This window comes from Anastrepha ludens, chromosome 2 (assembly GCF_028408465.1).
Source record: "Anastrepha ludens isolate Willacy chromosome 2, idAnaLude1.1, whole genome shotgun sequence".
NCBI lineage: Eukaryota > Metazoa > Arthropoda > Insecta > Diptera > Tephritidae > Anastrepha > Anastrepha ludens.
The window spans coordinates 118,567,785-118,595,514 of record NC_071498.1 but is presented as its reverse complement, the minus strand read 5'-3'; the positions used below and the strand labels follow the sequence as shown (position 1 = coordinate 118,595,514).

Genomic DNA, 27,730 nt, shown 5'->3' with positions numbered 1-27,730 from the left:
CTGGCGATGAAAAGTGGGTCCATTACGACAATCCAAAACGTCGGGCAACGTATGGATACCCTGGCCATGCTTCAACATCGACGTCGGCGCAGAATATTCATGGCCTGAAGGTTATGCTGTGTATCTGGTGGGACCAGCTGGGTGTTGTGTATTATGAGCTACTGAAACCGAATGAAACGATTACGGGGGATGTCTACCGACGACAATTGATGCGTTTGAGCCGAGCACTGCGAGAAAAACGGCCGCAATACGCCGATAGACACGACAAAGTTATTTTGCAACATGACAATGCTCGGCCACATGTTGCACAAGTGGTCAAAACATACTTAGAAACGCTCAAATGGGATGTCCTACCCCACCCGCTGTATAGTCCAGACCTTGCGCCATCCGATTACTATCTCTTCCGATCGATGCAACATGGCCTGGCTGACCAGCACTTCCGTAATTACGATGAAGTCAAAAAATGGATCGATTCGTGGATTGCGGCAAAACCGACCGAATTTTTCACAAAGGGAATCCGTGAATTGCCAGAAAGATGGGAAAAAGTAGTAGTAAGCGATGGACAATATTTTGAATATTAAATTTGTAACCATTTTACGTCAATAAAGTTTCAAATTTCGAAAAAAACCGCACGAACTTATTCATAGCCCTATTAAGTAAAATATACAAGGTGTTTGAGAAGAATATTTAAAAGTTTTTAGTAAGTTTCGCACAAAAAATTGTATGATTAATGTAAAAAATGTAAAGGTGAAGAAAAGATCATAATTTTTAATTGAAAAAAAAACTAAAATTTAGACAATTTCGAAAATGTTAATAGATATAATTTCCGAAATAATTCCAATCTCGACAAATTGTCAAATTTTATTTTATTTTTAATCATGGTTTTTGTAATGAGTTGTGATTAAAATTTCTTCCTAAGAAAATATTTTTACTGAGTACCGGAATCCGAAATAAAATTTACATTTTTGCAAAAAAATGAATTTGTAAAATTTGCTAATTATCATCATCATTATTTGTTTTAACTCCTGCATAGGGCCGAAGTGAAACATCTGAACCGAGCTCTACCTTTTGCTAAATTCTTAATGTTCAGCGATGATTTTCTTGGATTCTGTGCACTCTTCAAAATGGTGCGGCGTCACGATGCTTTAGGATTTCCTCTTTTTCGACTGCCTTGGGGTAAACACCAGCGTTTTTTGCTAATGTAAATTCTGGCTATTTTTTTTTAATAAGTCAGACAATGAGCTTTGAACATGCACGGTAGACTAAGCGATGTAGCCCAGAAATTAGGGGAAAGAAGAGGAATCTTAAATAAGTACAATTTTGTAGAAGCGAAAGCGACTCTTTTGCGACGTTCTCCCATGGATGTTTCAGCATTGCGAAAAATGTTTATTAAAAGCATTGATTGCTGATTGAGTGCTAATTATAATGACAAATACTTTTACATAAATTTAGTTGTTGTATGCGATATTTAACATAATGACCAAAAATTTTATTTCCCTAACATTGACATGTGTTTAATTGAATTCACAGCAACCGTTTGTTTGGTTTTTTTTCGACTAAATTCCTGATACCTTTGCCATTTATTTTATTTGCTGTTTTTGCCATGTGTAACGGATCTGACTGATATATTCACACATTTTTATTTACTCACAACAAGTCCAAACTCCCAGCTGAATAAGACCCGTGCGATTGTCGGCTATTAAAACGCACATTATTTTGCGGTTAATTATTTTCTAAATTGAACAACGTTTTCGTTGTTGTTGCCATTTAAGACAGCTGTTAATTGCATATTTTGTACTTAACGGTCAGTTGCCGGCGACACTTCAAACTGGGTTAATTTGATAATTTTGCAATATTCGCAACAAAACCGTTTATGCGTATGTGTGTATAGGTATGTGCGCATGTATGTGTGTGCGAACAGAAGAATAATTTGGTTCGACTCTATCATTATCATTTGCCGGCATGGTTGGAAATATTGCAAATGAATATTTTATTGAAGCAATGAAAATAAACACAACACAAAAAAAGTTGCAAATGGTCCCAACTTCATAGTTGTTTGATTAAAATAGTATTGGTAATGACTTCGATGTTCTTTATTGGTGCGGGTTTCAGTGGAATTGTGCTGCTCGTGTGATATATGTACGCACTCTGTCAGTTCTGACAAATTTTCGCGCGCTACGCTGTGAATGCTAACGTTGTGGGCGACCGTTAGTTGAAGGCTGCGTGTATACCCCGTTTGGCATAGTTACGAGTCTGTATGGGTCTGCGCCACCGCATCCATGTATGTTGTTAATTACTTTGCCGTTAATTGTTGTTGGCATCACATTCAGTTCATGCCACATGTGTTTATGGTAGCAGCCACGCTCGATAATATCGGGTGTTTCCTTAAGAGCTTGAGAACTTTAAATGATAAAGTATTATTGGAATGCATTTTTTGAAGTGAAAACTTCTTTAGAATCGTTGGGAGTGATTTGAGACTCGATGAAACGAAAAAGCGACACTAAAAAGAGACATACATATAGATCTTATAGTATATAGCCTACGAGAGAAATAGATAGAACACAGTAATACAGCGTTCCCTATTCTCCGTCTCCTCTTTGTGCGGTACTTCGTAGCCTCCCCACTTTTGGCTACGAAGCGTTATATGTTGATATACGTATATGTGTGTGGCTGCGTACTGCTGAGCCACGCTAGTATAGTGAGTATTGTAGTATGTATACTACACTGCCTATTACCTGCTTTGGTGTTTAGTTCAAGCGTCATACGTATGTATGTTTGTATGTATGCTAGTACGTATGTGTGCGCGCCTGCGTATAACGGAGCCACGGTGAGCGAGAAGGCATTATGTATACCTATCCTACACTACCTAATACTTGCTTAGACCAATCGTCCTACGAATGGTTGTGTGTATGTTAGTACGTCTGTGTGACATACGCGTTACGACGCTCATAATAGCAACCGCGTGTGCTGTATTGCGTCCGTATTTTTATATTCGTAAATATTTACCGCAATTATGCCGAAAAATAATGCAGAAAAGTGTCGTGAATATCGACAGAAAAAAACAACAATTGACGCGGTATTTCAAAAAAATGTTGACAACATCGAAACCAAAGCATTTGTATCATATTTTAGCTATCATAAGCCACTCGTATCATTTGTTGAAATTGAAAACATTGAGGATGAATAATATTTAATAAAATGAAGAAAATAAAATATGAATTTTATAGCAATATTATTGTATAATGAACCTATAATTATCCCGCTCCTAATACTGCTTTCATCTCTCTCAGTTTGTTTTACGGAAGGTTTCACTTCTATCGCGTCTAACCGTTAGACTGGTATTTTTTTTTATTAAAATTTAGCAGATTATTTCATGACATTTATTTCTTGAGTATGATATCCCGCTTATGCCCGCTTGCTGAAACCAAATGCCATCCGAATTCATATCTTCAATTTTCGGCCACAAAAAAACGTTTACCATATCTCTGTAGCACTCACCGTTCACTGAAAAGTCGTTTCTAGCAGCATTTTCAAAGAAAAATTAGCCAATGATGCCATCACTCCATAATCCGTACGAACTTGTTAATCTGTGAAGATGCATTGGCTTCTCAACGATCACTTGCGAGTTTTTCGATCCCCAGATACGGCGGCCTTGCTTGTTAATACAGTCGCCGAGATAAAAATCTGTTAGGTCAGAAAAAATAATTTCGATTTATTTTCAAAAAAATGCACTGTTTAGGCTCCACAACATTGACTCTGGAAATCTGTTGGAAAACCTCCAAACGTGGTTCAAGCGTAATGCGTTTTATTTTGTTCCGCGGAGATATGATATTAATTTTCTATCAAGTTTTTCAGCTGGAAAGAGCTGTGACTGTGTAAATGGCATTTTCACTAAAACACAAAAAACGAATATATGGAGCATCCTGTATACATATTTACTTAGATAACATAAAGCCACTGATTTTTCGTTCTATTAATTTGCTTCTAAACTGTTGCTCATGCTTCTGTTTTTACATTTCCTTTCAGTTATGGCCTGTCATATGAGGAAATCGAAAAGGGCTTACCCACCATTGACACATCGAAAACACTCATCCGCGATGTGTGTCCACCCTTCTTTGCGGGCGTTGAGTGTCGACCCGGCAAGTATCGACGCTTCGATGGTCTTTGTAACAACATTGAGCATCCCACATGGGGTGCAGCTATGTCGCCATTCCAGCGACTAATCGGCCCACTCTATGCTGATGGCATTAATGCGCCTCGCATTTCGGTCACTGGGCATGATTTGCCCATTTCGCGTGTTGTCTCGCGTACAATGCATCCCGATGATGGCTATCACGATCACGCTGGTACTGTTATGGTTATAGCATGGGGTCAATTTATGGATCACGATTTTACGCTTACTGGCACTCCGTTAGGTGAGTTGTACTTTATGGGAGGACATCCATATTTGCATTACTAAAGCTAATTTTTTGATTTTCCCACAGATCCTATCAATCGCAACGATCCGGAAGAATGTTGCAAGCGACCTCTACATCTAAAACATCCATATTGCAATGAAATTCGTGTTCCAGACGATGATTACTTCTATCGATTGTTTAATGTCAAGTGCATAGATTTCGTGCGTGGTTTTCCATCTCCTCGACCCGGTTGCCGATTGGGTGAGTATTAATAAGTTGAGTTACGCAGTGGGGTAGTGGCTAGGTGACAATTACTGTAGCGTGTAGAGTCAAAAAGAGGCAAAAACGAGTGCGTACCATCTACAGGTACTAAGATGATTCCTTTCTGCTTTTTCATTTCTCGGCGTGCCAGAATGCCTATGATTTAGCTTACCATAATTGACCTGGCTAAGTTGATCGGGGCTAGTCTTTCAACGTTAAATGTAAACTCATTCTACTTCCATCTTGGAACAGCGTCCGATGTTTTTAAAGTGAGTACATGCCGTCGACGATGTGCTCAAGAGCACAACGGATCAAATCAATGCGTTGATCAGCGCCCCAAAAACGTTAAAAGCATTTACGATACCAATTGGCAGTGTGGAATGGACACACTGGGGTTCGAGGCATATCTAAACCTCTGCTGTACTCTTCCAGCAGACGGTTGCAATGCAAGTCCACATCTAGCCAAAAAGGATTAGGTTGTATTTGTGTGTTAAACCATTCATCTTGGTACAACAGAAGTACAAATGCCGCTAGTTAAAAATTATTCATTTCAATCTTCACAAGCTGCAATAACCTGCTGCAGCCTAGACTTGTAGCGCCTATATGCGCAAGCCGCCTTTTCTTTATCTATTGTAGTCATCACTTCCATGATAGTGATCTTCAGAACCATTGCTAGTGTAATGAGGATTTAGGTTGATCTTTGCTTCAACTACATCCCGTACGCAATGACAGAGGGGATCGAAGTCCGGGCATGCAGATGGTCTTCAATGTGAGTAAAAGTGGCAGAAAAGGATGTTGTGAAATTCTTGCCGGTAGTGCTGCTGAAATATGTTTTCCCATCTAGGGTTTATTTTTTGCAGCCAAGTCACTTAGTTAATTCCTTAGGGTCATCCCTGGAGCGACGTAATTCTATTATCGCAGCTCGTCTGGTTTGCCTTCGACTCGTCGTTGGGCCTTTGTTGGGTCTTTGGCTGAACTTGACCTCAATTTCGTGGTGTGTGGCTTGCTGTTTTCTACAAATGAAGGGACCTACGGTTTTAAGCCGCCTCCGAACGGCATATGGTTCTTTTATGAGATCCTTTTTCCTGGCAGAAAACACACACAAAAATTGAAAGTTTAGACATAACTAGCGAAAGGCTTGATATAGCTCAGTTTAAGTGTTAAAATTCATGTTGTAAAAAATCAACTTAAAGGAAGAATTGCTTTGATATCCCCATGCATATAATTATATAGATAATTATCGGTAACTTGACTGTCCTAAAAGCGAACTTGTGACTATACATACAAATCAGATAAACGCAAGCTACAAGAAAGATCAATTAGAGCATTCGTCATAATAAATCATAAGTTTTATAAGAGTCTTTTTCAGCAATTAATCTTATTTTCGCCCTGTAGGCTCTCGCCAGCAATTCAACACTCTCACTGGTGTCATTGACGCCAACACTGTGTACGGCATTAATGAGAAATTCGATCGTAAACTCCGCACCGGCTACGGTGGTCTACTACGCATGAATCCCGTTTTCCAGGAGTATGGACTCAAGGACTTGTTGCCATTGAAACTCGACATACCCGACGAGGGTTGCACACGTCCCAACAAGAGTATGTTCTGTTTTGAAGCTGGTGAGATCCGTGTGAACGAGCAGTTAGTGCTGACATGCATGCACACGCTTATGGCGCGTGAACACAATCGCATTGCCACTGGCTTGGCACAGATCAATAAACATTGGGACGACGAAACGTTGTTTCAAGAGGCGCGTCGCATCACCATTGCCATTGTACAACACGTAACGTACAATGAGTTCTTGCCGATATTGCTGGGCAAGGAGGTAATGGAGAAATTTGGTTTGGTGCTGCAGAAAGATGGTTACTGGGATGGTTATGATCCCAAAGTGAATCCTGGTATTATTGATGCTTTCGCTGGTGCTGCCTTCCGTTTCGGACACTCACTTCTACCCACTGCTGTGGAGCGTTGGTCGAAGGCGCATAAATTTATCGCCTCGAAACGTTTATCGGATTTGATTCGCCGACCGTACGATTTGTATCGTGCTGGTGTGCTGGACGAATATTTTATGGGGTTAATGAATCAAGTAGCGCAGGCTATGGATGACTCGATTACGCAAGAGGTGACGAATCACCTATTCAAGAAGGAGGGTGCACGTTTTGGCTTGGATTTGGTAGCATTCAATATGCAACGTGGACGTGAATTCGGCTTACCCGGCTACATGGAGTTTAGGAAGTTCTGTGGTCTGCCCACATCGACCGCGTGGGAGGAAATGTTCGGCTCAATGCCAAACGATACAATTCTGCGCTATGAGAGTATTTTCGAGTAAATATAGACATAATGAATTTTATGGATTTTAGAAGTTGTTTCAATATTTTAATTTTTCTGTTCCATTGCAGACATCCAGCTGACATTGATCTGTGGTCTGGCGGTGTTTCAGAAAAGCCCTTGCCGGGTTCTATGTTGGGACCAGCCTTTGCCTGCATTATTGCAACACAAATGAGTTACTCACGACGTGGTGACCGCTTTTGGTACGAGCTTCCCAACCAGCCATCATCGTTCACGCCCGAACAATTGCAGGAGCTGCGCAAGGCGAAATTATCTCGTCTGATATGTGACAACACTGACCTTATCGATACCATTCAAATTTATCCGATGGTGTTGCCAGATCATGAAATGTAAGTTGTCAAGCGAATATAGGTAATTTTTTTATAGTTAGAGGCTACTATTGTGCTCGTAATACTCAAGTAGTAGTCGGTCGATTGAATTAGAATATTGGCACACCGTTGCATTCGGAAAAAGGGGGTTGTGAAAGCTTAAAAGCTTCACTTCTCTGCAAAGTGGTAAAATATATTGGCATTTAATGAAAGTTTGAGTTTTAAAATAGGGTTGCCATCTATCTAAAAATTAAAATTAATTAAATATGTGAGCTAATGAAAATGTTGCTATATAGGTGTTGAACGAAAGTATTTATGAAATAGAATACAGTAATGTTTTTAAATAGGGTTGCCACCACAACTAATTAAATATAGTAGTTACGTAATAGGTATATTACAATATTGGTATCAAACGAAGACCTTTTCAGAAAGTTAACTTGTAATATATTGCTGAACAGGGTTGCCATCTATGAGTAAGAGGAATATTTTAATATGTACATCAAGCAAAAACCTGTTTAGAAATATTTAAATTAAACAAAGTAGAGTTGCCACTTTTAAAAATTTTCAAAGGTGTTTAGAAATACATAAATTCAACAAATTTTAGTAGGGTTGTCACTCTTAAACATTTTCAAAATTATTTTTATTTGATTAATTACAATTCAAGCCATAAACAAAAGCTGCTTAGAAATACTTAAGTTAAACAAAAAATATAATAGAGCTGCCGCCTGCAAAAAATGTCCAAATTATTTTCAATTGAATAATTAGAATTCAAGCTATAAACGGAAGCTGTTTCGAAATACTTGTACTAAAATAAAAATTTAGTAGAGTTGCCACTCCCAAAAATTTTCAAAGTTATTTTAAATTGATTAAATAGAATTCAAGCTAGAAACGAAAGCTGTTTAGAAATACTTGTATTAAAAACAGTTCAGTAGAGTTGTCACTTCTAAAAATTTGTAAAGTTATTTTTAATAGATTAATTAAAACTCAATTTATAAACGTGTTTAGAAATATTTAAACGTGTTTAGAAATACTTAAATTCAACAAAAAAATTAGTAGAGTTGCCACCTTAAAAAAATTTCTAAGTTATTTTTCGTTGAATAAATAGAATTCAAGCTATGAACGAAAGCTATTTAGAAATATATAAATTCAACAAGAAGTTTAGTAGAGTTGCCACTCTTAAAAATTTTCGAAATTATTTTTAATGAATAATCAAAGTTCGGGCCAAAAAAGAAAGCTGTTTCAATTTAGAATGAATATATACACAATAACAACAACAACTAAAATGAAGATTTTAAAAGCAAAAAAATTCGAAGTTCATCACTTCATATTATGATTCTGGAAAATTAAGAATTACTAATTCACTTGCAAAGAAGGAGGATGATGACCAAACGGTGACTAGTTACATTAAAATCTTCAATATGCTGATAAAATTCACGTATTAGCATCGTCCATCCTTATTGGAACACCCTTTATAGGTACATTTGCCGAGTGAGTGTTTGGTAAAGCTTCTTCAATATATAATTTGTTATGGAACTTGTTTTCCTATTAGAAATAATTTTGCTATGTTTTGATGATTTATGCTCACAGTGGGATTCGAACCTGGACCCAAATATTCACGCACAAATCCCCAGACCGTCTACTGTTAGTTCAATATAAGTTGTGAAACATTTACTACCTCTTCTGTATTTTAAGATCCTAAATATCTGCTGTAGACCTGAATTTTTATCTGAATCTTATTTTTGGGAATATCGGCTCAGATATTGGAATTCTTACTATTATTATTATTATTATATTTATTATTATATTGTACTTGATTTAATTATGACTATTTTATATTTGTGATTTATAGCAATCCCCGAGTGCCATGCAAGAGCGGTATAATTCCATCCATAGACCTGACGAAGTGGGCCGATTACTCTAGTGCCGATGTGGGTCATCCGGTTTATGTAAGTAAAATTTCGGTAAGAAGAAAAAAATAGCAACTAATTTTATGTTACTAAAAATTCTTTTTTTTGTGTTTTTTAGAACTTTATCAACGAAATACCCGACACATTGCTAAACTTCAAGAAGAAATAGACAGCGAAACTTGGAAGTACGGAGAGTAGCGCAAAATTTACGAAGCTGAAAGGAGGAAGGAAGGGCGAGATACATACATTTTTCCAACTTGTTGTTTTCATTCTAGAAACTTAACATTAAGTATTGAAGTTTTGGGCATTTTAGTTACTAAAAGAAATTCTCAAACAAAATCATTCAAATATGCAGCGAGTAAGATGTATCCTGTTTTTTTTTTTATTCCCTACATACATACATACATAACTCTCTAAGTCACTGTCTTCCGATAGAATTAAGAGCCAGAATATTTTCGCAATTGCGCTGTCCAGCTTTTTTCTTTCTTCGAAATCATTTGTGCACATTTCATTAAAATATTTTTAATTATTTCCAATCACGTGGCTATGGTAAAGCTACTGGCATACAAATATTTCTGCCGCTTTCAAATATCACATCATTAGACATCAAGCTGAAGTCTTTCGAAAATTCACGTTCACTGTTGATTTCGAGCGCATAATATAATTTTTTCCTTCTTCACCCCATATACACCTATTACATAAAGAGGATGTCATACGTACTCATATAAACATACATACAAGTATTCATCGCTAGCCTAGGCTTTGATGCAATTTTCTTAGCATTTCTAGCATCAGTGCCCAATTGCATTTCCAATTCTCTTAGTATATAATTTTTTTGTTCAACTGTGTGAAATTTTTAAGTTTTTTGATAACTACTTATGTACATACATATTAATTATAAATAGTGAAAATTTCTTAAGCAAATATTGTAAAAAATAATTTCCTGTTTTTTATGAGAGCATACAGAAAAAATGAAGATATGTTAAATTTGTGTAATAATTTTGCGCGAGAATTAATTTTTAAATATAATATAACCTTGAAAGGGACCATAAATATTAAAAATGCAGAGTAAGGAATGTAGTTGACACAAATTACAATAGTTAAAATGTAATGGTCTTTAAGATTCGTGACACATTTTCAGGATTTCATATATTCCAAAACTGTTTCATCGGTAAAATCTCTGGGATCAAGTTTGTGTTGAAGTAGTTTGGAGGTATCAGCAACCATTTCAATTTCTCACTGTTGCTTCTTCAACAGCTTTACAAATACTTCTGCAAAGACGGCTCAAAAATCACAAAACCATTATAATTTTTCCATTTCGAACCTGAAGCAGATGAATTTCTCAAACAATTCTATCAAACAACAAATGTATTTGTATAATTTCGGTTAATATTTTATGAATAAGGCAATGCACGAGCAGTGGAGCAACATTTCTCGTTCTCTACGTACTGCCGAAGAAGAAATCGGATTCCGGTGAGCCCGAAAAAACAGTTCCTACGACGAGGAATGTCATGCTGCCGCGGAAAGAAAGGATTATGCCTATATGGCCACGCTGCGATTGGGTGCAACGCGAGCCATGTGTGAAAGCTACCGGGAGCTCGTATTATCAGAATGAAGAAACGAGACGTTGAAATACTTGAGTGCGAGGAGCTTGAGATGCTGGCCAAGAGGAAAAACGACCGAATGTTCTACCAGAAAGTTCGGCGGCTTACAGAAGGTTTCAAGATAGGGACGTTTTCCTGTAAGAACAAAGATAGCGATTTGGTGACTGACATCCAGAGCCTGCTTGAGTTATGGAGGGAACACTTGACCTCAAATCTCATAAATAGTGACAACTGCGCATGTCACAGGGAATGCGAAGATCCCGATACCTCAATCGTTGACGTCGAGATTTTGGGACAGTGTTTCGATTCTATAGCTGACGCAGTTCAATGGTTTCTGCTTCGACTGCTGCTAAGTAGAAAGTGAAAAATTTACAAAATAGACTTCGACCAGACAACATTAAAATCCACCACGAAAATGATGGTTCTGTGAAAAATACATTTATGATATTTGTGGGTAGTCCTCGAGGGCAAGTGGAGACCTCGTATGTTGGGAGGTTTTTGTTGCACGCTTGCAAGAGACCATCCACAAGTCAAGTACTCCAGAAAATCATAATTTTTAGTTATATTCGTAGCTCAAGTAAAGTCTCAGAATTTTTGTTTTAGAAAAAACTATCCTGCCGCACAAAAACAAAAAAGTTATGATTGACAAAGTATTTCTCCCCCTGTTTTCCAGCTGATGACGTTAAAACGTTAAAACAAAGTAACGAAATAAAGTTCATTTTTATCGATTAGTGTAATTATAAATGATTATTGCACTTGTAAACTAAAGCACTCGCTATTAAGTCCTTCGACCATTGATAGAAAATTATTAACTGATAAACTTATTTGAGTTGGTACTTATAATATAGATATTAAAATCGGTTATTTGTTTGAGTAGTTCCGATGATTTGTTGCTCGAAAAAAAAAATCGAAACTGTGATGTTTTGTAGCTCATGGTAAGTACCCATAAGATGAAGCATGCATGCGTGAGTAATCAGTGTGTGGCTGATTTTCAGTTGAGATATGGCTTTTATTTGGTGGCCGCATAGCTTTTCATCGATCAAGTAATTTTTGAAGCCTGTTTAAACTAAAAAATTATTCAGTATATTAAAAAATACATGCCACCAGCCATACAGAATATATAATCGTGCATATATGGGCGGGCCATATAGCGTTTGCTTTTTGTTCCACCTATTTTTTTGAGAATGGTAACACAAATGACATGTCAAATGTGTTCATAATTTACTTAAAGGTTTGACATTTACGAAATGGGACGCTATACGCTTGAATAAAATTGGGAAATATTGAAACCCTATTTCCAAAGTGGTGAGTCTTCTTCTCCTTTTCTAATTTTCTTATCGGTGACTACGTCAATAAGCAAAATTGTCAGATAGGGGGCTCAGAAAATCCACACGTTACTGCAGAGAAGCAAATGCATCTACAACGAGTCACTGTTTGGTGCGATTTTTGGTCTGGCGGCATCATCGGGCCATTTTTTTCGAAATGAGCAAGCGTTACCGTGACATGCTCAACGTGTTGTTTCCAAAAATTGAAGAGGATGACATGGACGACATTTGGTTTCAACAGGACGGTGCAACTTGTCACACTGTCAAAGTTACACTCGAACTTTTGGCTACCGTTTTTGAAAACCGAATAATCAGCCGAAATTCCGATGTCAATTGGCCGCCTCGGAGCTGTGATTTAAGCCCGTTGGAGTATTTTTCGTGGGGAGCCGTTAAGGACAAATGCTATGCGAACCATATCGAAATCGAAGTTGCCATTCATGAAATTGGAGCCCAAACAATCGAAAATGTGCTTTAAAATTGGGTTGATCGATTGGCCTACTGTAAGGCCAGCCGAGGCAGTCATTTGAACGATATTATTTTTTATTCATAAATGACAATGTTCAATCTTCAAAATAAAAAAAAAAGTTTGAAAACATATTGATTCGTTTTTTTTTATAGCCGATTCAAAAAGCAAATTTTACATGGCCCACCCTATATATGTAACATCAAATTATATTCAGGTGAAATCAATAATTTGCGGAACACCATTACTAAAGTATTGCCACAATATTTGAATAAATGCCATAACATTTATGCTGACAAACTTTATAATAGTGTTGGTTTAGCAAATTAGCTATATAATTTGAAGACCAGAATCTGTAGTACTATCAGGGTAAACCGTGGACTACCTGCCGTTCTAAAAAAACCAAAACTGAATATAAATAAATCTATATATCGCCGAAAAGGTGAAATATTATTGCAAGTGAGACAAGCCAAAAAAGGAAGCAAGTAACGATGATTTCAACAATTTACCAATCGGAAGTTCAACGGAACCAAACCGGAAAGATAGATAGTAGGACGGGCCTTTCGATAAGAAAATCCATAAGTGTTGTTGATTATAATAATTTTATGAGTGGTGTAGATCTTGCCGATCAGTATCTCTCATACTACCCTATTAAAAAAAAAAATAATTATAATAATATGGACCAAAAACGTGTCAATGTATTTATGCAATTGTACACTTCTGAACGTATTTAATTATAATTTACAAAATTTAAATCGCAACGAAAAGTTGAAATTTTCAAAAATTTTGTTTCCGCTTGCTGAGGCTTGGCTAACAGAGAAAAACTCTTACTCGGATGGAGATACCGAAGCTAGTGAACCTAGCACTTCTTTTATAAGAACACCTCGGGCAGATCTACGAGGACGGCTTTGGGGATCCATAAAACAACACGATTTGAGAATAATTTGCAGCGATAAGGCCAACAAATTCGTTAGAAGGAGTAGTCGCGTCTGTTCTGCGCATAAAATAAGGAAACCACGTGCTTTTATGTGTAAATCTTGTAAAGTAACATTACATATTGGAGAATGCTTTCAAAAATATCAAACCAATAAATAGTACAAGGCTGTTTAATTATTCATGGACCAAAATTATTACCATAAACTAATGGGTGATTTTTTAGCTATTATTTTTTTAAATATTGCAGTTGGTTTAAACAGCTGACGCACGCTGCGTGTTTTGTTTTACTGAATCGTCTTACAAACGAACAACGCTTGCAAATCATTGAATTTTATTATAAAAATGCGTGTTCTGTTAAGAAAGTTTATCGCGCGCTTCTTCCATTTTATGGTCAGTTCAATCGACCCACTGAAACGGCTATTCGAGCTATTGTGACTAAATTTAGAACCGAATTTACATTATTGGACATCAAACCACCAACACGCTTACGTAGAGTGCGAACTGAAGAAAATATCGCAGCTGTATCGGCCAGTGTTAACGATGACCATCAATTATCGATTCATCGCAGTTCGCAGCAATTGGGCCTCTGTTACTCAACAACGTGGAAAATTTTGCGAAAGGATTTAGGTGTGAAACCTTTCAAAATATAGCTGGTGTAGGAATTGAAGCCGAACGACCTACCGCAACGCAGAATTTTTGGTGAATGGGCTCTTGGAAAGTTGGCCGAAGATCCACTTTTTTATCAAAAAATTGTGTTCAGCGACGAAGCTCATTTTTGGATCAATGGGTACGCAAATAAGCAGAATTGTCGATTTTGGATTGTATCCAGAAAAGGTCACAGTTTGGTGCGGTTTGTAGGCTGGAGGTATCATTGGACCGTACTTCTTCAAAGATGCTGCGAATCGTAACATAGCTGTGAATAGTGAGCGCTACCGTAAATTATATCCAACTTTTTTTTGAAAAAAATGCAAGAGCTTGACTTGCATGACATGTGGTTTCAGCAAGACGGTGCCACATGCCACACAGCACGCGTAACAATGGACTTTTTGAGAGGCGAGTTCGGTGATAATTTTATTTCACGTTCGGGACCTGTCAATTGGCCGCCCAGATCGTGCGATATAACGCTTTTAGATTATTTTTTGTGGGGCTATGTTAAAGCTCCTGTCTATTCAGACAAGCCTGCTTCAATTAACGCATTGGAAGACAACATTAAAGCATTTATATGTGAGAGACCGGCGGAAACATTGGAAAGAGTATGTTAAAATTGGACTAAGCGGATGGACCATTTGAAGCGCAGTCGCGGTCAACATTTGCATGAAATAATCTTCAAACATTAAATTATATGGACTATACCATCGATTTAAATAAAAATTTCATACATACAGCTCTTAAAAAATCACCCTTTACAATATATTTTTTGTTTTGTTCAAATTTCTGAAGCTAAAAAGCATTTCTAATATAATTGTTTTTTTTTTTATTCGCCCCGGTACCAGAAGCAAGTTTTTTAGAAATAACGCCGGGAGATAATGTGTTAACATTGTAAAAGGTGGAGTAGCAGAACATTTCCATTAAATCATTACGACGGTTGTCTTTGCTTACTTTTCATTTTAGTAAAAATATCATTCTATTGTCAGAACTCAATTAAAGAACATTGTGAATTTTCAAGCAACTAAAGATTGTAGAAAAAGCTTTACGATTCACCAATAATATTTATTACATTTTAATCACCCTGTACTTCCTTTCGGAAATTCAAAACAAAAAAAAACATATATTTTAAAACAAATTCATTGCTTAGTGGTATTCCGTTGCAAATTTTGCTATTTATTTTCCATCTAGCGTGAATAATTCTACACACGTGCACACACATACAATTATAAACAATTATATATATATACATATATATTTGCTAAATAACTACATAAATATAATACTAAGATTTGATGATTTAGGAACTTTCCGATACAATGTGACTCATGAGTATTTTTCAGGGCTTTTATGTATGTGTACGTTCGATCAAACCACAAGCACTTTAGAAACGTCGAGGTACAAGCCGATTTTATGTTTTATTAATTTCATACAAGATGCAATGCGTAGCCAGCGGACGATTACTGGAGCGTCGTTGCCGACGATCATGTCGACAATGACCCAAATAAGATGTGTACGTCACACAGACGCTCCGAATTCGTAGAGTGGTACCAAAGTTCACCAACTACCAGCGCAATCGGCACACAACAATAACACAAAATACACATATACATATACACAAGCACGCCCAAAACCAGCATTTTAACCAAAAATAAGGCGCGTGTGTAGGCGGTGCGGATGTAAGAGGCGATCACACACATAAATTGCTCAGCGGCTTAGTGAGTAAGTGAATGCGATGACAGCGAAATTATCTATTGGCGTGAGATTCGGCTTGCACGAGTTTCACCCTCTATTCGAGCGCATTTAGAAAAGGTGCAATGGAACCGATATCCTCGCAGTCGGGTATGGCCTTGCCTTTGAATTTGAGGCAGGATTCAGCGCATGCTTGACCTTGAAAGTAGTCGCCGAACATTTTCTTGCACTGGGCGCAGTTGTTGAGACAAATTTGAATGAAGTCGATGCCAGACATGGTGTCTGTGGATGAAAAAAGAAAGAAAGAAGGAGAACAACAAAATAAATAAATGTTTTTAGCTCTCTTAATTCTGCATGTTTGTATGTATGTATACGCACCAAAACGTTTGCCATAATGACCGATAGATGGCACGCCATCAACAGCTGGGAAGAGCACACAGTGTAAAGCAATGGCGATGACAGCGAAGAGAGCAGTGGATTTGGTGGTAGCGAACATTTTTTCTTCTGATGGAGCTGAAATGGCGAAAAGAGTTCTAATTATTAAAAATTTTGCTTAAAAAATTATTATATAATATAGTTTTTCTAAATATTTATTTCTTAAATAAAGAAATTTTGAATTTCTATTGCATTCTTCTATATCTTTTATAAAAAGTGTCCTTGCGCGTGCATCCATTCGATTGTCTTACAATTATCGTTTCTTCTGGGAAATGCTTTTTTTGCGATTTGAAACCAAATAAATGTGGAATGAGTGTTGAATCCGCAATCTGGTGAATTTTCAAGCGTCTTTTATACCTGCACAGCACTTCATTAAATAATTATAAGATCTGTTCGATGCCTGCTTTTTTATCTCATACGCATGCGTTCGATCTCACGATTGGCGCGCAGACGTAACGAGTTGATAGCAGCGATGGCGTATGTTCGCGCCAAATAGGCGTTAAGACAAAGGCATCGGCATCAAACTCAAGACAGCGAAACGAAATTCACGCAAGTATCTCAACGACAAAGAGAAAAAGCACCGCATCAATGTCGCTTGATACGATGCTGGTCGTGCGCAGGCGCGGCGTTGCGTTGTTTCGGCTTTTTCTGTAGCACAAATTAACCCATGCGGGCGTTGCTGACACTTTGCGAAAGTGCTAATGCATTGAACTCAATTGACGCTTTTTAAGTATGAGTCCAATAATTGGTCTTCTCTGATACACAGATTGCTTACTCTTGAAGTTAATCTTGCCCATTAGGTTGGAATACTGACTCTGCTAGAAGTACGGAATCTAAGCAACAGCCTGGCCCTTTCCTGAGCACGCTTTTGAGTTCAAAAGCTCTTCGAAAATAAAGCAGGAAACGTTATGTGGGCGCCGGTTGCACCAGGTAAAAGCTAAAATATGTTTTTTTTTTTATTGAACTAAATGTGTGGCCATTGTAGTCGAGCCGAGGTTTAGTGCGCAAATACTATTCTTCGGGTTTTGGATTTCAAACCCTTTGGGACTGGTAGTTTTTAGGCGAAGTTTTTTCACGCCAGAATGTGCGCTGAGGCTTGATATTGCCTGGGGAGAAGCGAGATCGGTCCACTGTAAGCTTGGAACCTTTCCTAACGAAATGGTAAGCGTCAGCGGGATAGGAGGTTAGAATTTTCACGCGATAACAGATGTCTGTCGCAAGAGGCGACTAAAATGCATGCCACAACCTGTGCTTTATGAGCATTGGTTCAACGCTAAAAGGCTGAGTGAAATGGGCACAGAAATTGCTCTGTTACGATGGAAACACCGCCATTAGAGCATCAATTTATAAAGGAAGTTGGAATCAGACAAATACTTTGAATCCATTAAGGGAGTATAATGGATCTTTCAGCTTGCAGTGCTAAATGTCCTCACAATAGTAATAACCGAATGGCAGTTGATTTAAGCTGGGTTGGCTGGACTATGTCATTAGATTGCATACAAACGCTCTGGCTCTGAAAGTACTCGATGCGGTACCAGCTGTGGGTAGCAGAGGAAGAGGAAGGCCTCATCTTCGTTGCACAGATCAGGTGGAGAAGGACTTGGCTTCACTTGGTGTGTCCAACTGGCGCCGCTTAGCTCGGGAAAGAAACGACTGGCGCACTTTTCTAAACTCGGCCATAATAACGCAAGCGGTTATCACCCCAATCAAGAAAAGTAATAAGTTATTATCAGCTGTCTAGAATATAAGTACACAACGTTGATTGTTTTATACTATTACCTTCTCATTAGATACGAACTGTTGCCTGCTGCGCCATGTTTTTTGTTTTTGGTAATAAGAAAAAATGGCACTGGAGTCCCGATTTTGTAATAGATACTTCAAAATTTAGGTCTATGATTTTATTCAATAAAGCTGCATTTTGGGAGCAGTCACTCCCATTAGACGTTGGCAATGATCTTCTTGACACTAAAGATCACAAAGCTAAGCGCATAGGTTAACCTTAAGTTTCAAATTAAGGTCTACATTTAGTAAGCAAAATGAATAAATTATGTTCAACTTTTGTGCATGCAGGGCCACGTTGAAGCCTGATCAATTTGATAAATATAAGAAGCTTCTAACACAGACGCAAATGTATCGTGAGCTTCATCCAACTTTAATCCCTTTCACTGTTGGGCCTTTTAAATATAATTTTTTAGTCACCGCTTGAGCTACATTTGCTTAATTTCTTCAAAATAAACAAGAGTTTCTTGTTTCACTTGAGAAGAAATGAAATCATGTGATGCATCTGAAAGTCTATTGCTATGAACCGTGCAGATTGGAAGATGATTGTGGACGAAGCCAAAGCTCACCCTGAGCTGTAATCGCTACTTGATGATGATGATTGTATATTGGGCTAGTTCTGTGTCAAACATGTTTTGTAGGATTAGTAGAAAACTCATTTAATCTACTTCAGTTATCAGCCCCATAAACATAATTTTTGATAATGCCAATAAATTTCATCTCAATTAGACTTTCTTGTAGGAGTCCATATGTTCAAGTTTTAAGTAATTTACTGAGTTATTTTTACTGCATTGGCTACGAGAGGGTTAAGCTGTAATCCATTGGTGCTAATTACGGTAAATTGTTAACATAAACGGCGGGAGTAGATAAATTTAATGACTCTGCAAGAATTGTATGATGGAAGCTAAGACAAACTAAAACCACAAACAAAAAAGCGTGCGTGCCCCTAGCATTGCAAATTAATGCAACTATTTGAGACTCTTATGGCCACTCATTTTCAAGAAAAATTATTAAATCCTTCATTTTTTTAATCGCTGATAAATAGGAAATAATGGCGCATAATAAATTAATGTGTGAATGCAAGGAGGCCATCAGAAAAGTAGGGTACAATCCGATTTCTATCGGATTACGGGCGATATTCGCGATAGCGCCCAAGACGAAATGGTCAGTTCACCGATCGTCAGCTGTCTATCTCATCTAACGGCAGGACCAGAAAAGATGCTGTTTCGACGGGTTTTGGTCAAAAGGTAGGCGGAAAGAGGGTTTAAGGAGGAAAGTGAGTTTAAGGGGGGAGCCTCATGTAGAAGTCTCAAAAAATCGATTTTTTTGTTTTTCGATAACTTGAAAATATAGTATCTTAGGAATACACTGTGAAATTTTCATCTCAAAATTCTCAATATTATAGCTTCTACAGCCCACTAACTAGGTAGAGAGCGGTCTGCGCGCTGATGTACCTCAAACTTTAAACGCGATTATCTCGAAACTGTATTTTTAAAAACTGCTCGTGTTGTAACTCAAAAAGTTATCGACCGATTTGTTTGAAATTTGGTGAGACCTTTTTGTATGTTACTACCGGAAGGATGAACCAAAAACTTTAGACATTTCGAGTTGATAAATTACTTTTTGGGGGTTCAAAATGTCAACAAAATAGCCCTAAATTCTGACTTTTTTTCAAAAGTTCATTTTACAATTAATTTTATATTTTTTTTTAATTTTAAAGGTTCATCCTTTCCGTTATATTTCATAAAAAGAAATCACTTTTATTTTTTTGTTTCAGATCGATAGATTAAGAGTGATAAATGGAGCAGTTTGGGACCTCGCGCCGTAGGCAGCCGACAAGAAATGATGCTGAGCCGCCATTTTGAAAAAAAAAATAAAAAAAAATTTTTTTTTGTACTCTTAAGAGGTTAAATAAAGTTGTGTTAAAGTTTCTAATTAATATAATTATTTTATCACCTTTAAAAATATGTTTAAAAAATGACCGATTTTGAGGCTTCTACATGGACTTCCCCCCTTAAGGGGGTATGTGAGTAGGCGGTGCCTGCACGTGCCGAACATATGCAAAAAAAAATATATATATATTAGGTATTTTAACTCCTCCTCCTCCTATTTGTAGCATACGTCTTGATGTTGTCCCCCAAATGGAGGAACCGACAGTTTTATTCCAGCTCCGAGCAGCAAATGGTTTTTCATGAGGCGCTTTTTCATGACAGAAATACACTCGGAGGCTTGTCATTGCCTGCCACGGACTCAAGAAAAACTGTTTATTCACTTCATTTTGCGGTTTCAAGCACGGGGATTTGAGCCTACGCGCTGCTGCAATCACTTATGTATACCGATTATATCGGGGCCTATTATTGGGAATTTAGGAAGATGCTAAGAAACACCCGATGAATGTCATTCAATGTCTGAAAACGTTCTGATTTGGTAGTCTTAATCATGTTCGATCCTGGATATGGTCAGTATAGGCGAAGGGATGTCTCACCTGGCTCACTTGGAAGGAGGCTAAGACTACAGCAAATGCCTGCAGGAGCGATAGCAATACAGCAGGAATTGGCTGCTGAACATTTTACTAAGCTCTATTGCAGGAAGGACATCAGGAGGCATCCCGTGGCTGTTTTGATGGCGATTATCTGACAAATCAATTAATTTGAGGAAAATGCAAAATCGCATTTAAATACCTATAAAAATATCTCCTTAAACTTTTTCACATTTGCACTACTTAGTCGCGCCTATGATTTTGTCCTACAAAGTTGGCATAAGGAAGGAAGACATCCCCACTGGAATACAACTTAGCAAACATTTCCCTTATAAAGGTAATATACATTCATGTGCATTGTAAAGGAAGTATTTTCCTCTGCCTTATTTCTTATTTATTAAAGTCTATGGAATATTCTGCGCCTCTAGTTGGGGAATTTACCCACAGAATTAAGAAAAAAAAAAGAATTATCATGAATCTACTTTATTAATGTTCTATAGGCAAGCGCATGTGGAGGAAGATATATACATATGGACGTAGTTTAGAGCGCATGTGCGCGCACTACTAAGCAAACAGCAACGAATTGAAACCGGCAATTAAACAGGAAGTGTAAAAATGCCGGCAACAAATTGACAGCTTCTTGTTGCGATTAAATACCGGACAAGCATTCACACTTTCGTACTTATGCAAGTAGATACGTACGTGTGTATATATGTCCCTACCCGTTGCCGTTGCTTGGTACTCTTGCGCTGTTTTGTATATGCATGTGTGTATATGTACAAATCTGTGCAAATATTTCTTGCTTTAGCACTTTTAAATAGCTTTGCCAGCGCAATCAGCACCCACTTTCAATCAGATATACTTGTACCTATGTCTGTATGAGCTGTTGTAGAAGTGAATAACAAAAGCAGATGGCTATCCAACCGCCACGATTGTTACCTGGCTCGACAGCCGGTTTGGTGCGTCTGCGCACGCCTGCGGGCCATTTTATTTTAAGCGCCACGACTGAGTGCAGACTAACATACATATACACACACATACACCCGCATGAATTAAAAACTACTTCGCAAACGTAAGCGTCATTTGTTGTGTGCGGCGCTTAAGGCAAATTAAGAGGCGCGTCATCGCAAATTAAACGACAATTAAAACGGCTTAAGGCGGATATGTAAATACATACACACGCACGTTCTTGTATAGGAATTCCCATTCAGAACAAAGGCACGCGAAATATTCAAGTGTACGAAATATTTATACACATACGCAAATGTTATTACATATGTGTGTATGTATGTATGTCCGATGGTGAAGCAATAATACTCTTTGATTTATAAATAAATTTGTTATGCGAATATCATTAGCACATTTCTTTATTTAAATGTAATATAATAATAAATAGTAAAAGATATTTTTTTTGTTTCAATCAGAAACAACTTCAAAAACATTAAACGAATTTTTTAAATGCAGAAGCTTAGATACAGTTAATCGGAGGGGCGAATAATGAAATAGGTAATTGGTGTAGGTATATAAAGGGTGTTTTTTTAGAGGTTAGGTTTTCAAGATGAAATAGAACGTATATAATTTAATGTTATGGCCAAGAATTTAGCTTTATTATAAAGATAAGGGTTTGCCATTATGTTTTAAAAATGATTTCGGGCAAGTGGCCGCCGCAGCTGGCTCGAATAAATTCCAGCCGAGAGGCCCAATTTTCGACCACTTTTTGCAGCAGTTGGGGCCGTATGCCAGCAATAACGCGCCGAATATTCTCTTCCGAGACGTCAATCGTCTCGGGCTTATCTGCGTAGACAAGCGACTTCACATAGCCCCACAAGAAATAGTCCAGCGGTGTTATATCGCACGATTTTGGAGGCCACGCCACAGGTCCACGGCGCGAGATAATGCGCTCACCAAAAGTTTCCTTCAATAAATCGATTGTTGCGTTGGCTGTATGGCATGTAGCGCCGTCTTGTTGGAACCAAAGGTCGTCCACATCAACATCGTCCAATTCAGGCACGAAAAAGTCATTAATCATGGCTCTACAGCGCTCTCCATTGACTGTAACATTATGGCCGGCTTCATTTTTAAAGAAATATGGACCAATGATTCCCTCTGCCCATAGAGCACACCAAACAGTGACTTTTTGAGGATGTAACGGCGTCTCAGCAATGGCTTGTGGATTATGTTCACTCCAAATGCGACAATTTTGCTTATTGACATACCCATTCAACCAAAAGTGAGCTTCATCGCTGAACAAAATTTTCTTGTGAAAATCGGGATCGGTGGCCATCTCGTTTTGGGCCCATTCACCGAACGTGCGACGCCCTTGATCAGGTGTAAGTCTATTCATTATGAAATGGCAAACCAAACTGCCAACTTGAAAACCTAACCTCTAAAAAAAACACTCCTTAGCTAAACCCAGCGGCTCATAACGGTTGTTTTTTTATCGATATCGATAATAATGGTTTTACAGCTGAAAATGGCAAACTATGTTGGCTCGGAGCTCGTTCTGCCACTCCCTTCTGCAGCCATCAAAGCCACTGTTAGCAAATGGGTTACTTTAACCCACAAGCGAGCTTAGAAGGCTGAGAGAGGCTGCAGATGGGCAAAACTAATGGTACCTGTCATGTCCGACCGACTGTCGCAGTTCCTCCTGTCACTGAGCAGAGGGGACTGTAGGCAGCTGGTTGGACTGATGGGGGACCACTTTTCATGGGCAAAGTACGTGGATGAAACGGCGGACCACTTTCTGTGCATTTGCCCAGCCTTCGCTCGAATCAGGTGTGAGGTCTTCGGCACCGATGTGTTAAGAAGTGACCATCTTGGCTCCGTGGCACCACAAGACCTACTCTTCGGAGGTCGAGTACATTAAAAAAAAATTAAAAAGGGAGCCCGAGTGCAGTACAATGGACTCAATTGTGTCTGAATGCTGCACTTGCTAGTCTGTCCCGACAAAAAAAGAAAAAAATGTTGAAATTTCTGTTCAGTAGGTTTGGCAAGTACCACTGAGATACCTATGGCCACGAGCAAACTAATAGTCAAAAACAATATTATCCAAGAGGCCATGTGGAGATAAAGACACGCGTAACAGCTGAAGTCGATGTTCTAAATAAATGAGGTTTCACAACGAACCTCTAAAGTCTAAGTGCTCTAAAGTCTAACGAACCGACTACCACCATAACCTAACCTAACCTTAGGTTTGCACAAGTCATCATGAATCGTTTAACGCCAGAACCACGTATCCGAATTGTGGAAATTTATAATACTTTCAAAAAAATAAATAAATCTATTTGCGAAATTCATAAAGCGCTGGCGGCATCATCGGTCCTTATTTCTTTCTTCCTATTAGAAAGGAGCTGCAGTTTACTCGCGTCATACCGTTTTGTTTCCAAGAATTAATCAGCTAAACATCCAACAAAGCGGCATAGTTTTCAGTTTACAGCGCGTTTAACAATCGATTTTTTCCATCATAAAGGGTGATTAGATTGAAGGTATTTGTTTCAATAGGGTTCTTTTGACAGGTTTGCTGCCCAAACTTTGTTCAGCGATGATACCCATTTTTGGCTTAATGGCTACGTCAATAAGCAAACGCGCCATATTTAGACTGAAGGACACCCCAAAGTCATTACAGCCATTGAAAATAACCGTTTGGTGCGGTCTATGGGCTGGAGGAATCAACGGCTCATATTTCTTCAAAAAGGAGCCTGGCGCCAACGAAACAGTGAATGGCGAACGCTATCGCTCCATGATAAACGACTTTTTGATGAGGAAAATTTAAGCCCGTGATCTCCAAAACATTTGGTTCGAACAAGACAGCGGGAGGCGCTGCTTGCCTTATAGCCCGTGAGACATTGGACTTACTGCGTCGTTGTTTCGTTGAACAATTTATCTCTCATCTTGGGCCAGTGCGTTGGCCACCAAAACCGTGTGATATCACACTTTTTGACTTTTATGCAAAGTCGAAATGGTTTGTGGATAAACCAACGTCGATTGAGGCATTGAAAGTCAATATTACTAAAATTATTCACGGGATACCGACCGAAGTACTCCAGCGAGTCTTTCAAAATTGGTGTTTATGGATAGCCGAATTGTGGGGCAGTTGTAGCCAACATTCGAAAGAGATTGTCTTCAAAAAATAAATGACATGAATGGTTCTACACAAAAATAATAAAGATTGCCCAATCAATTTGAATTTTCCTGATTTTATTTCAATTTAAAATCCGATACCGTTAAATTGATCACCCTGAGATGGTGTGGCGGGAGAAAGAATACTACGCTGCGGTAAATCGGCACGTTAAAAATGCTTTTAATACTGCGTATACTAGAGACTTTCATTAAAGTAGGCGTGCCGAGCTATATTATCAGAATAATTGAGAGCTATTTTCCATTTTTTATTTCCATCTGTTCTAGTTTGTTGATCCCTTCTGAATAATAGGATTTGTCCAAGTTTGTAAAATAGTCATTCGTTTCAGCAATTACCTCCTCCCTCCAACCATTTCCCCAATTTGAAGTGAACAAATAATAGCCCAATGGATGCGAGGGCGCCAAGTATGGAGAATAAGGGGATGTAAAAGGAGTCGGAACCATATTTCCATTCATTTTCGACCACAATTACTGAGGAGTGATGGAAAAGGAAAATCATTCGGCTTCCTCGATGCTGGCTGAAACTTGGTGTTTGTTCTTCAACGAGATGCTACTAACTAAACATCGTCGCGATATGTGTTAGTACTCGTATATAGTTCCATATTTCTAACTTTGCACGTACGACCCTCGTGAAGATAGGGGCTGTAACTATTAATTAAAAATTTGGTAATAAGTACCTAGGGGTGATGGTCGATAGTCGTTTAGACTTTAAAATGCACCTAGAATATGCTGTGAAGAAGGCGTCGAATGTATAGTCCCTTCTGATGCATTGAACAAAAATTTCTGGATAAAAAAATAATACCCTGCCCATATTTGCAGACTATCTACGACTTCCGTATAATTTCCGGCAACGCTTCCTTCGTCAACCAAATGCAGATATTATAAGGCTATTCGCACGCGAGGGTAGAGCAAAACTTAAATATATTGTAGCAGAAGGAAAGCGTCGTTCGAGCGTGCACTGGTAAGACCGGTGGAACAGATCACCTAAGAGTAGATGGGCGCTTGAATTAATACCGATCTTTACGGCCTGGTTGGAAAGGGACCACAAGAACTAAATGCATCAGTATATCTTTGCCATAATAATAGGATTGTTAATGACTGATTTGACTTATTTTGAGCTGAAGCTGTGAAGTGTTCGGCACTTCGTCCGGTTCAATGTCTCACTGACGCAGGAAAATTCAAAAGTGAATGCATTTCTTTGACACAGTTTATTGGCTAGTATGATTATTAATTCGAGTACCAATTCGCCACTACCGAAATAGAACTCCGGCGCTAATTTTTAATAACTACTAAAGCTTGAAATTCTCTTACTCTTACTTTTTTGGATGTCCTGCAATTCGTGGTATGCGTCTTGACGAAGAGACCACAGATGGAGGAATTTACAGTTTTACGGCAGATGCTTGTTCTTTATGTGGAGCTTTTTCATGGCAGAAATACTCTCGAAAATTTGCTTTTGTTCGCCGAGGGGCGACCGCTATTAGCTAAAACTTTTTCTATAATTTGGTGTTTCATGCCCGAGGTTCCGAACTTGTTGGAGACAACTTTTTCTATCTTTTGGTATTTTATGACTGTGCACTATCGAATAACAGCCATTCAACAACCTCTTCGGCTACAGCGGGCCGCTTGAAACTTACCAAAATAAAAATGACAACCTTTGGTGGCACTTTAATATTCGGCATCGCCATATGAAGGCGTTTGTATTTAATTTGAAATTTACTATTGTATTTAAATTACTGGAAGACATTCTAAAAATATTTACAATATTTAATTACAAGACTTTCGCTTTCATTTCTTACAACTTTTTGCCCTTAATTTCGATATCCGAAAGATAATTCTGATATGTTTTGTATGAAAAAAGTTACAACCAAAACATTAGCCTCTACTCACTGACCTCTTATAACCATTTTACTTAGAATGGGCTACTTTTTATTGTTTAACTCTTTAATAAAAACAATAGACTAACCACATCTTTGCTATCTCCCTTAAACGTTTTAATCACTTTGATGTATTTTCGGCACGTGGTTATCTGCTTTGAAATCACCGGCTGGCCATTTGTTTTCTCACTCATACTTTTACATAGGAGCGCTCGTAAATACATAACCACATAAAAAATATAAATACATTCATTCATTTATAAAAATAGCTTTGACGTCAGCCCTTACGAATTTCGCACTGACCGCCTTTCCCTGTTACCGATTTTATTCAAATTCGATTTCAAATTCACAAGTCGTTTGCCTCAACACTTTACTTACTTGATTTCAGCAAATTAGCCGCGAATTGTTGGTGCAGATTGGAGTAAAGAGCTAACAAGTGTTTGATAAAAACTCGCTTTGAAGACTGTTGTCATTGTCAACCGATGCATCTGGTATTTATAATGAAATCTCAGCAAATCGAAAAATGAATGAAATGCTACAATTAAGACGTGTATGGATTTGTTTCTTACTTGTAATGAAATATTTGCATTGGTTAGTTAGCTACATTTCCGTTATAGCTACGAAGGGTGGCCACTTGTTTAAGTGAAATTCACGGCAGGACATGAAAAAGGACATTGCTTTGCGGCACTTTAACAATTAGCTGTTATTTGTAAGATATTTGCACTGATTAAATGTAACTGTTGTTCAAAAGGAAACCGAACCTTTCATTTGTTTTAACGAAAGCGCGAATTTGGCTTATTGTAGACTTTTTTTTTTTGAGGATGTGCGTCTGCAAAGGGTTTACGTGACACTTTTCAGCGCAATTTGTCAGTTGTAGTTTTGTTAAGAAGTCATTATTTGGTATAGGTAAATAATTATTCTACGAATTCCGGTTGCCTAATTTAGAAGATTCTGAAGATTTATATTCTAATTAAAATATCTGGTGGGGAAATGTTTAAAAGAATATTGATCGAACAGTCATTTGAACTAAATGCGAGCCTGTACCTACTGTACCTAACTTTCATAGATTTTAAGAAATCCTTCGATTGCATTGTATTTGGCTGGGAAATTACAACCAGCTATTGTTCGTGAACTCGAG

At 38.0% G+C, this 27,730-nt stretch overlaps 2 protein-coding genes across 3 annotated transcripts in view; one reads left to right on the top strand and one right to left on the bottom strand.

Annotated features, from left to right (window-relative positions):
* The window catches only part of LOC128855194 (peroxidase), a 155,253-nt gene extending 145,082 nt beyond the window's left edge, over positions 1 to 10,171 (top strand). Inside the window, exons 5-10 of the mRNA XM_054089906.1 lie at positions 4,027 to 4,415; positions 4,485 to 4,658; positions 6,054 to 6,984; positions 7,059 to 7,337; positions 9,166 to 9,262; positions 9,342 to 10,171. Of these exons, the coding sequence (XP_053945881.1) occupies positions 4,027 to 4,415; positions 4,485 to 4,658; positions 6,054 to 6,984; positions 7,059 to 7,337; positions 9,166 to 9,262; positions 9,342 to 9,392 (1,921 nt within the window). The 3' untranslated portion in view covers positions 9,393 to 10,171. The remainder of the gene's footprint in view (positions 1 to 4,026; positions 4,416 to 4,484; positions 4,659 to 6,053; positions 6,985 to 7,058; positions 7,338 to 9,165; positions 9,263 to 9,341) is intronic.
* Positions 10,172 to 15,353: 5,182 nt separating this feature from the next.
* On the bottom strand, positions 15,354 to 27,044 carry LOC128859171 (eclosion hormone). Of its 2 annotated transcripts, none has more exons than XM_054095943.1 (3): positions 26,971 to 27,044; positions 16,267 to 16,401; positions 15,354 to 16,170 (listed from the first exon to the last, which is right to left on the bottom strand). In XM_054095943.1, the coding sequence occupies exons 2-3, from the start codon at positions 16,382 to 16,384 to the stop codon at positions 15,986 to 15,988; spliced, it is 303 nt and encodes a 100-aa protein (XP_053951918.1). In that variant the 5' UTR covers positions 16,385 to 16,401; positions 26,971 to 27,044; the 3' UTR covers positions 15,354 to 15,985. The 2 variants fall into 2 exon arrangements, with proteins under 2 accessions (XP_053951918.1, XP_053951928.1); XM_054095953.1 differs by lacking the exon at positions 26,971 to 27,044 and adding an exon at positions 16,575 to 16,667.
* Positions 27,045 to 27,730: the final 686 nt, after the last annotated feature.